This window comes from Leptidea sinapis, chromosome 13, assembly GCF_905404315.1.
Source record: "Leptidea sinapis chromosome 13, ilLepSina1.1, whole genome shotgun sequence".
Lineage (NCBI taxonomy): Eukaryota > Metazoa > Arthropoda > Insecta > Lepidoptera > Pieridae > Leptidea > Leptidea sinapis.
Window position 1 is genome coordinate 8,675,349 of NC_066277.1, and position 11,732 is coordinate 8,687,080.

The following is an 11,732-nucleotide window of genomic DNA, read 5'->3' on the forward strand; positions in this document are numbered from 1 at the left end:
GCGAGAAAAAATACACAATGATTCTCAAACAGGGCGATATGCGGCTGCTCATATAAAAATCGGGGAATATTAGATATATACCAAGAGACAGTGACGGCATGATGTCACTAAGACGTGAATTCTGTCATCGATAACACAAATAATTTAAAATATAATGTCAATCCTGACTAGCAAATAAATATGACGATAAATATAATCGGGAATGGTTTTTTTTTTATATATTTTTTTTTATGGAATAGGAGGACAAACGAGCGTACGGGTCACCTGTTGTTAAGTGATCACCGCCGCCCACAATCTTTTGCAACACCAGAGGAGTCACAGGAGCGTTGCCGGCATTTAAGGAAGGTATACGCGCTTTTTTGGAGGTACCCATGTCGTATCGTCCCGGAAACACCGCACAAGGAAGCTCATTCCACAGCTTTGTAGTACGTGGAAGAAAGCTCCTTGAAAACCGCACTAGTTTGTCAACTCCTTAATATTATCAAGATTGCCTTCCCGTAAGTTGAGACTGGTTGTGCTGGCAGTGTGCGTTTTAGGTGGATTTTTTTTTATTGGAAGAGGAGCACAAACGAGCATAAGGATCACCTGAAATAAATTGATCACCGCCCCTCATACTATCTTGCACACATCACAGGAGCAAATCCGGCCTTTTAGAAAGGCCCCATTTCGTATCGCCCTGGAAAAAACGCAGATTGGTTGCTTGTAATTCGGCGGCAGGAATCATGTCAAACAGCTCTTTGGAAATACTCTCCGTGATAGAAATGTGATCTAGCCGTTCACAAAGCACTGGATCGTCGACAATTGGTCTGCGCTGCAAGGCGGTCAAGTGGTTCGAGCTGCTAATGGAGTCCGCCAGACCAGATTATATGACATATATGACCTGGACATTCATACACACAATCCCACATAAAACTTAATGATGAAAACATAAGTCTATCACAAAGAGACCATTCAAGATTAATCTGTAAAGGCACCTACTGAAAATAATTCAAGATTTCGAGACCTATCTTAACTAATAATAACTACCAACATATACTATAAAAGAAAACCAAAAATATTCTTTATTGATTCATACAGAAATTTATTTATTTTACACACAATCAAAATTGTAAGTAAAATCAAAGTAAACTAGTCAATTCATATAAATACTTAATAAATCATGTAAGTTTAAATCATTTTGGAACACATTATAAAATATTACGACTCTTTATTAGACAAAAACAAAAGATAATCTTTGATACTCTATGATGATTTGATAGTCCTTTCAACATTATCAAATTTAAGCTAATTGATTTGCTTGTAATTTAAATGCATAAAAGCCTACATTGTAGAATGTAATCTGTGATTTACGTAAAATATTTATAGACCAATATTTACAAGCAAGCAAGGCTAGGAACCGGTTTTAAATTATCTTAGGGTGTTTGGGTTAAACGTTTTACGGCCGTTTTCAATAACTTATCTATCCTTCGTTTAACTTACTAGATGTAGACAAATCTATCGTTTTACGCTTACTTACATTTCAATAACCTATTGACAGATAGCATTGGACTATAACTAATAATACAACTATATTAGACATAACTATCAATACATAAGATCTTGTCATTAAACGGTGACAGCAATATATCCATAACTAGAGATACGTTATTGAAAACGGCCGTTAATAACCGTTTGTAATATAATAACACTACCCTTATAACCGCCATAGAAATAGGTAATAAACAAAAGATAGGTAATTTTTGAAAATTGTCAAATGACTTCGTGATGATGGTAGGTGAAAAAACTTAACAAAAACTTTATTATGAAAATAACCAACCAAAAACAATAAAATTTCGGTAGAAGGTAAAAATAACATAACCGAATAAATAGTTATTCATGTATTTATTATGCTAAACAATTAGAACTTTTATTTGGCTTCCAAGTCTTGCTCAGGTACAACAAAGTAAACCTAATTTATAGAAATACGTCATTAGAGGATTAAAACATTGTTATTGTATTTGCGTGTTGTTCACGATAGTTGCAAAGTAACTGTAATTATTATATTAATCAATTATGAATTACTAAAATTAGGGTATAGTTATTATATCTACTCAGCATAATAGACAAAAACTTTAAAACATGACAAATAAATAACAGTTATTTATTTGTTATGTCTACATTTACTGTACACTGTAATTTTGCTGCCTAATCATTGTAGACATGTTTAAGCTGCTAAAAAGTTAATGAAAAAAAAATATAGACTATTACCTACTATGACCCTCTCTATGATGAGATTAATTTTAATTCTTCACAAGCTAACCAAACAATATAAGCCTTATTGATTGTCAAAAAAAGTGATATGTTATTATTATACCTAATAAAACAATCATTTCATTGATATTCTTTGACAGCCAACAGCACCTCAAATGATATGCAGGTGTCACTAAATATTGCTCCAATTGTTTACAAATACTAAACTTTACCAAGTAAAGCAACTTACTGTTCGTCAATAAATCTTTTAAGCCTTCTATCTTCTGCAGATTCCCAGCCATATTGTCGACATGTTCAAATATAAGCTGCTATAATGTTAATGAACAAGCATCATATACCCTTTATTACTACTATCCACTAAAATTCTCTCTATGATGATATAGATTCACAGGCTAACCAAACAATATTAACGTAGTGGATCAATAAAATAAGTGATATGTTATTATTATACCTAATAAAACAATAATATACATATACAATAGTCAATAGCGCATCAAACGAAATACAGGCTTCACTAAATATTGCTCCAATTGTTTACAAATACAACACTACTGAGTAAAGCTACTTAAATTTCGTCAATAAATCATTTATTTTAACACCAAAATCCACAAAACCATTGAGCTGCTTACATTGTAATTTTTTATAAAGCCTTCTATGTTCTTCAGAATTCATTTTTATTTGAAGGTACTAAATAAGATATAAATAAATATCCATTCGGTTGCCAGCCGAAAATATAAAGAATTCTTTTATATGTAATGTATGTATATATACATATATATGTATATTATAATGAGAACAAAATTTCATTCAATGTTCAGATGGCCTAAAAGCCAGATGGGTATACAATATTGGCCTAAGTAAAGTAACATAATATGGCTACTCAAGTTCAATATTTTGGATGTAACCTATTTATGAAATGCCTTGGAATTCCCACATCCAATAAACTTCCACTGCTAACTTGATCTAAATTAGGATAACAATCAAGCAAGGCTTCCCAACAAATCTCGCTTAACTTAGGTACACATAGCCAAACCTTATATAACTTATTGTTCCTACATGTAGCATCTTCTTTAGGTTCAATCCCACCAAACACATACATACATCCACTTGAAGTTACCGTTGCAGAATGAAAGTATAATGGATGTGGCAGTACAGTTTTTTGCATTAAATGCCACTGGAGATCACTAACATTCAATCTCCAAACATCTTCAAAAACGGCATATCCGTCCGTACCACCAACAACAAAAACTTGCACACCACTATCTGTATCAATTTGCACAGCACCATGACACTTTCTTGGCAATGGAGTAACTATATCCTTCATTGTATCATCTGGTTTTGAAGTCAATAAAGACCAAGTATTTGTTTCTAGGTCATACATGGGTATTTCAATGAGATCAAAAGCCAATTCACCAGTTCCGCCACTTATTATATAAAGTTTATTTTTCACTCTAATTACTTCATGTCGATATCTACCTGGAGGCTCTGCTTCTTGACCTGTAGCAACATATACTGCTTCCCAAACCATTGTCTTCAAATCTAACCTAGAAAAGCAAGGTGACATTTAAAATATTTAATTGATATATTTCTTTTCAAATACTGGAAATGTAATAAAAGGTTATAATTAAAAGACAAGTATAATTTATTTCAGAATATTTTGATCATCTTTGTGTTTTTAACATAACTTTTGTTTAGAGCATTCATTGCTCATAGGAAATGTGACCAACCAGGATATAACTGATTAAGTGTAGACATTTTATTTCATGAACCCACATATATAAGATTAAAAATAGTGGCAATTAGCTTCTTGCCATTGCATTACTGCAGTTCTACTTTTTCTAACTTGTGCTAAAAGGTATTTAACATAACTTTCACATACAAAGGTTTTTTGGTCTTGGTCAATTAATTATCTTTAATATACATTATATGAATTCAGTAAATATGAAAACACTTCACTTTTCCCATCCAGGGACCCCACCAAACTACAAGTACCTTGCTGTAGAACTATATTATTTCAGAGAAACTGTTTGTGTATGTGAGTATAAGAGAGGTATCGTCAAATAGGAATTTCTCATCTAAATTGAAAATATACCTTAATAAGAACTGCTTATATTCATTAGATGAATATTTTCAATTAAAAACTTGACTATGGACTATATAATACTGCTGCTAATCTTTTGTTAAATTTATATTACTGTAACTAATGATTTAGAAATGTATTTTATAAAATTTGCACTGCATAAATGTGGCAAACATGTACTTAATAATATTTATGTAACATCAATCTAACATGTTTCTGCAAATAAAAACTTTGACTTTGACCACTAACTAATTATTAATTTTATCAACATATACTTACTTATATATATCACAGTTGTAAGCAAAGCCATTAGTCCCACCAATTGTGTACAAGCAGCCATTATGACACAATATTGATTGACCATAATGTCCCAGAGGCCTGGTCCCACTAACTTGAAGTACCTCCAGCTTGGCATCATCACTTGATGTCCTCCAAACAATCACATCATTACTACACTTAAGTCCGAATGGAGAACCTGTACCACCAAATATCTAAAAATATATTATAGTTGCAACAAGAGATAGTGACAAGACAGCAGAGATATTCACGTGGTGTCAGGTGACAAGCCCTTCCCATGAATGTTACGTCTCATTAGCCCAGTAATTTCACTAGCTATGGCACCCTTCACACCAAAACACAATATTTCTTCATGGCAGAAAAAGTGTTTACACCCTATGCTAAGAAACCTGGGAAAATATATATTATTGTTACTTAAATATTTTACTAGAATATTTAGCAATTCAAAAGTACATTTGTATATTAATTGATTATACACATACAACAACAAAAAGAGATTCTGATACATACCATTAAATATCTCCCATTCATACACATAGCAATTGATGCCAGTTCTTCTGGCATATTCTCTGTTACTTTATGATGTTTCCATCTTTTACTCGCTAGATTAAAACTCCATAGTTCTCTAAAAAGAGGTCTAGCTGGAGTCCATGTGGGATTATGTCTTTGTAGTTGGCTGGGAGGTAATGAAGGATTGTATCCTCCGAAGCAATAAATATTTGTGTCATCACAAGCAATTCTATGGCCACTTCGTGGACGAGGACATTCAGGTCCTCGGCATTTTACTTCATTAACCTTAAATGGTTCAAAAATATATTCCCTTCCAGATGACATTCTTGTGCGGATGTAAAGTTTGACATTAATATTTAGTGAGAAGTTTAATCTTCAAAAATTAATGAAACAATACTTTTTGTGAAGTTTAAAGGTGATTGAATCGGCACTTAAACTTTTTATTTCCTCATTTTTCAAAATATGACGATTTGCGATTGCGAAACATAAAATATGTCAATTGTCAATCGTCAAAGTCAATTATGACGTCTTTAGTCTTTACTTTTTTAAAGGCTGTTGCTAGTCATACGATTGTCGTAGGAATAATAAATAATTATTTGTCCGACAATTTATATAGAATATGAAAATAGAGTCAATTTTATATTAAAGTAACAAAGAAAATAAAATAATAAGCTGTTATATTAGTTTTTATTTAATGAGCGAATTAAAAATTGTCGGACAAATGGTTAAGACTTAGTATCCCGTAGCACGAATTATGAGGTAAAAAATATTGTAATTGATAGAACTTTAGTCCACGATCCTAATGCTACCACTCTAATTACAAAGTAATGCACCGTTCCAGAGAAAAAAGCATTATAACCCAACCTCAAATTATTACATTTTTAAGGGTTCAGACATTTTTATGGGGAGAAAAGGCACTCGCTGGCCGCTGCAGCAGCTCGCTACGCTCGGCTTGTGCATTGTTATAACTGTTCTAACATAACCTAATCTAACCAATTTTTATAAAATAAGTATAGTTGATAGAGCTTTGATCCACAATTATAGTGCTCCTAATCTTATTACAAGTTAATGCACCGTTTTTTTTTAGATTTCGGACAAATAAATAATAGTTATTCATACGATAATAGTATGATTTAAAAAAAATCCAAAGAGAATTTAAGCACTACGAAAATCGTATGAATAGACACTTCCTTTTTGGCTAAGCATCCCGAGTGTGCAATTTAGAACCTACATGCCTTGGTGCCACCTGCCACCAATCGGTACTACAGAGATTGCCAGGCCTGGGGGCCTACTCCTAAAATCGATATATCGTGGATTTGGTCGTGTCGAATCTCTTAGTTACATCGTATTCAATGTCGAAACGATGATTGAACGAACGAAACATTTTTCGATATTATCGGCCCTAAAGCTCTGTTCAAACTGAGGCGAATAACGCGCGGGAAGCGGGACGCGTTTTAGCGTAATTCGCTCGCTCGCTTTGCCTCTCAAGCTGAGGGGTCATTTTTGGTTCTTCAGTGGATAAACATCATGCATTGTGAGATCAAACAATCCCGCCGAGCGTCCCGCTCTTTTTTCACTTCAACTTGAGCGACTACTCGCGTCAATTTGTACACGTCCATTCAAGTTAGCTGACACAATCGGTGCGAGCGACATCCGTCCCGCGTCCCGCGAGTCTTAACAATTTGTTCGCCTCAGTTTGAGCAGAGCTTAAGCCTACTCTTTGTTGAAAATGTCAGAGACGAATATTCGAATTTAATAAATAATCAAACGTCAATTATACGAGTCTCAACGACACCTTCTAGGCTGTCGTTGCTATTATCGTCAAGTTGTATAGATATATTTGCCATACAATTTATATATGTAATAAATATTATTAAAATAATTATATGTGATTTACTATTCAACAGGATTTTTTTACTTCCAAGTAATTTAAGTCATTTTGTTGATCGCTTATGCGTACAAAGTAATGCAAATGGCCGCCTCAGAAATAGGAAGTCGACGAGAAGGGTTGAGCTACTTTTTTGAAAACTGTTCGCCGAGCTCTGTTTTTGTTGAACGTACCTACAGAGGTGTAGCGGGCATTTCTACCATCGTGCATAGAACGTGTGCCCCTGAGTTGACGCCGGTGCAAACGCGTTTATTCCGGCCAATGACGTTGTATACATATGGACAACGCACCTCATACAAAATCTAAGCTGAAATATGTCACAGGCCGCAAATGACACCATAATAACCTAAGACTGCTATGTTATCATAGAGGTCTTACTCATAGAAGAAGAAGTTAGTGACTTTTGGTTACTATGACTACAAAGCAGTTATTACGTTGTCATGCTTATAAAAGGTTGTAATTAATTTATAAAATTGTTTTCTTATATTAAATAATGGTGAATGCACTGATTTGCTCATAGTCTACTGCTGATACTCTGCTCTATCTCATATAACAGGTTATGGGCCCAGAAACGGGAATAAAAAAGAAAAATGAGTAATCACGTGCACATAGAACAATCGAAAAGAGAAAACTACGATACATGGAGGATCCATGCAAAAGCCGTACTATTAAAACTTGGCCTTTGGAGCTATGTTTCAAATAAAATTAAGAGACCAACGCGAGAAGGTGATTGAGAGTTAGCATTAGCCGAGCTATTTCTCATAATATCACCGGACGAATTAAAACAAGTGAAAAATTGTCAAACAAGTAAAGATATCTGGGATACGCTAGAAAGCATATATTATAGCAAAGGTCCTGCAAGAAAAGCAAGCCTATTAAAAGAGTTGATATTGAAGAAGATGAAAGATGGTGATAATATTGTCAATCACTTGAATAAATTTATGGATATCGTCGATAAACTAGCAGATATGGACATACCAATTAATAAAGATCTTCTTAGTATTATGATGCTTTACAGCTTACCTCAATCTTTTGAAAATTTTAGAATTGCAATAGAATCCAGGGATGATCTACCAGATCCAGACAACTTGAAAATAAAGATAATTGAAGAAGCTGAGGCAAGAAAAAATGTAGCTAGTACAAGTGAACAAAACTCTGAACAAGAGGCGCTGTACAGTAGACAACGTGGCAAAAATAAAAACTTTATTGTTAAATGCTTTAAATGTAAAAAGAAAGGACACAAAGTGTCTTGACAGCGGATGTACGTCACATATGAGTCATGAATTGAAAAGATTCATTAATATGAACAAAGATGATAACAAAACGTTAAGGTTAGCATCAGAAAACTGTCTTGCACAAATCGAAGGACGAGGTCCAGCAAAACTTTACACCTATAAAATACCAAATCTGAAACTAACTGAAGCCTTGTACGTACCATCACTGACTACAAATCTAATGTCAGTTGGAAAAATAACAGACAAAGGTGGAACAGTTTTATTTAAACAAAAAAATGCTACCGTGATGCGAAACAATAAAATTCTGTTAAAAGCAGAAAGACATTCAGACGGTTTGTACTACGTTAAAGAAAACATAGAAGAGAAAGCTAATTCCTGCGAAGCAAGCAAAATGCAGCAATGGCATAGAAAGTTAGCACATCTAAATGAAGGACAAATGAGAATAGCACCTGATAAGAAAATTATGGAAGGCTTAGAATTCAATAAAAGTGACACAGTTAAAGACTGTGAAGTCTGTGCTAAAGGCAAAGCAACAAAACTACCGTTTAATGCACCTAAAAATAAGCAACGTACAAATGAAAGATTAGAAATTGTGCATACTGATGTATGTGGTCCCATGAGGCAGCCATCGAAAGGGGGTTCCAAATACTTCATCACATTTACAGATGATTATTCAAGATATACAAGAGTATATACAATGAAAACTAAGGATGAAACTCTATCAAAATTTAAGGAATTCAAAAATGAGGCTGAAAGATTTACCAAAAAGAAGATAGTATGCTTACAAAGTGACAATGGGACAATATATTAATAATAATTTTGACAAATATTTGAAGGAGAATGGCATCAAAAGGAGACTTTCCGCACCATACACGCCAGAACAGAATGGCTTAGCAGAAAGAAAAAATAGGACATTGCTTGATAAAGCTAGATGTATGTTGATAGACGCCAATATGAAAGAAGTTTTTTGAGCTGAAGCTATTAATACAGCTAACTACTTGGCAAACCGTAGTCCTTGCACAAGTATTGGTAACGCGACTCCATTTGAAAAATGGGTAAAGAGAGTTCCGTCAGGAAGACATTTTCACATATTCGGAACTAAGGCGTTTGTACATAAAAATGGAAAGAAAAATGGAAAATGTGAAGCCAGAGCGACACCTGGAATTTTTGTAGGATATTCGGAAAATCACAAGGCATACCGGATTTTCAACCCAAAAACAGACCAGGTAATGATTAGCAGAGATGTCAAAATACTGGACAAAATGTTTTATGAAAACGAGATGTAGAAGATAATAAAGATTTGAAAGAACGTGAAATTGATGAAACTGACCAGGAATTGAACAATGATGAAATATTTGTTGACGCAAATACAGAAACAGATGAAATAGATCTGATTAGTTCTACTGATAAAAGACAGAGAAAACCACCAGCATGGCATCAAGATTATGAGATGGATGCTGAACAATCATTCCTCTGTGAAATAGATGAGAATATGGATGAATGGGAAGATGCAATAATAAGCGAGATTGAATCTCATCTTAAAAATAATACTATGAAAATTGTACACAGGAACGAAAGCAAAAATTTGATTGATAGTAAAATGATTTTAAAATATAAATATAATGCAATGGGAGAAATAGATAGACGAAAAGCACGACTTGTGGCGCGTGGGTTTAATCAGAAAGAAGGAATTGATTACACTGAAACATTTGCACCTGTTGCAAAAATGAGTACTCTTAGAATACTTATTGCACATGCAATTGAAAATAAATTTAAGTTATCCCAACTAGACGTGTGTACTGCATTTTTAAACGGCGATTTAGATGAACAAATTTATATGAAGAAGCCGAAAAATCTGGATAAATATTTAAAATACATAATTACACATGGAAAAGACATAGAGTTGATTAAAAAAGCAAAAGAAATGCTTTTAGATATAAATAGATATAAAAATAATGGGATATGTCAACTAAACAAAGCCATATATGGTTTGAAACAAGCAGGAAGACAATGGTTCTTAAAGTTACATGAGAAATTGTTGGAAATCGGATTTAAGAATTCTTCAGCGGATCCTTGCTTGTATATATTAGAAAAAGGAGGAGAAAAGCTGTTTGCAAACATTTATGTGGATGACTTAATACTAGCATATAAATCAGAAATGTTGTTACGAGAAGTCAAATCAAAACTGCAAAAAGTTTTTGAGTTACGAGATATGGGTTCACTCCATCATTGCCTGGGCATACAATTCACCCATGTAGGGGGAAAATAACATTGTCACAGGAGAATTATATTGAAAATTTTATAAATAACTTCAACATGGCTGAATGTAAGCCAGTGTCAACGCCCATGGAGACTGGTCTGAAACTGGAGAAGGCTAATGGACTCACAGAGATGGAGAATATACCATACCAAATGTTAATTGGATCTCTAATGTACCTCGCTGTAGCCACAAGACCAGATATAATGTTTGCTGTTAGTTATTTGAGCCAATATAATACATGTTTTGATAATACACATTGGGAAGCTGCAAAAAGGATGATTCGTTATTTAAAAGGAACGAAGAATGTAACCATCAGATATAAACAATCAGGAATGGCACTAACAGCCATGGCTGACGCTGACTGGGCGGCATGTACCGTTGACCGTCGTTCATATACCGGTTATATTTTTAAGTATGGTGGTGGCCTTATCAGTTATGCATCAAAGAAACAAAGAACAGTGGCTTTGTCAACAGCAGAAGCCGAATATATGGCGATGACAGAAGCAACGAAGGAAGCTTTACACTTGAAATATCTGTTGGAAGATATTGGAGTTTTTCAACAAACTGTTACGATCTATAATGATAATTTGGCTGTACAGATGTTAGCAAACAATTAAATGACTGGTAAGAGATCGAAACATATCAGCATAAAGGAACATTTTATACGGGATTGTGTCCAGAAGAAATTAGTGACCATCCGTTACAAGGACACAGAGCATATGGAGGCAGACCTTTTTACAAAGGCATTACCACAACCAAGATTGTTAAAGCTTCTAAAGATGATAGGCGTCACTCAGACCTGAAGGTCATCGTGAGGGGGAGTATCATAGAGGTCTTACTCATAGAAGAAGAAATTAGTGACTTTTGGTTACTATGACTACAAAGCAGTTATTACGTTGTCATGCTTATAAAAGGTTGTAATTAATTTATAAAATTGTTTTCTTATATTAAATAATGGTGAATGCACTGATTTGCTCATAGTCTACTGCTGATACTCTGCTCTATCTCATATAACATATGTCTATACATTTCTGTATTTACTCGTTTTTTAAAATATTATTGGTCAATAGGCAGGAATGTAAACACTATTTCAGTTTCAGCTGCGTATTTTGAATTTAGAACCCGATTTGGTCAGTGACATCAGTGGAGTAAGAGTTAGGTATTTTTTTAAACCCAGACGAAAAAGAGGGTTTCTATAAGTTTTAAGTTCGT

The 11,732-nt window shown here is 33.9% G+C and overlaps 1 protein-coding gene across 1 annotated transcript; it reads right to left on the reverse strand.

Annotated features, from left to right (window-relative positions):
- Positions 1-1,045: 1,045 nt before the first annotated feature.
- On the reverse strand, positions 1,046-5,632 carry LOC126967560 (kelch domain-containing protein 10 homolog). Its single transcript, XM_050812087.1, has 3 exons — positions 5,138-5,632; positions 4,610-4,821; positions 1,046-3,794 (listed from the first exon to the last, which is right to left on the reverse strand). Exons 1-3 carry the CDS (start codon positions 5,459-5,461, stop codon positions 3,137-3,139), a joined length of 1,194 nt encoding a protein of 397 aa, XP_050668044.1. The 5' UTR covers positions 5,462-5,632; the 3' UTR covers positions 1,046-3,136.
- Between the last annotated feature and the right edge of the window lie 6,100 nt (positions 5,633-11,732).

Excerpts from the sequence above, each read along its gene's own strand:
- LOC126967560 (XM_050812087.1), bottom strand. The coding sequence starts at position 5,461 with ATGTCATCTGGAAGGGAATATATTTTTGAACCATTTAAGGTTAATGAA. Across the intron at positions 4,822-5,137 it reads TGAATGGGAGATATTTAATG|ATATTTGGTGGTACAGGTTC; the intron begins GTATGTATCAGA and ends ATATATTTTTAG. Across the intron at positions 3,795-4,609 it reads TACAACTGTGATATATATAA|GTTAGATTTGAAGACAATGG; the intron begins GTAAGTATATGT and ends TTGCTTTTCTAG.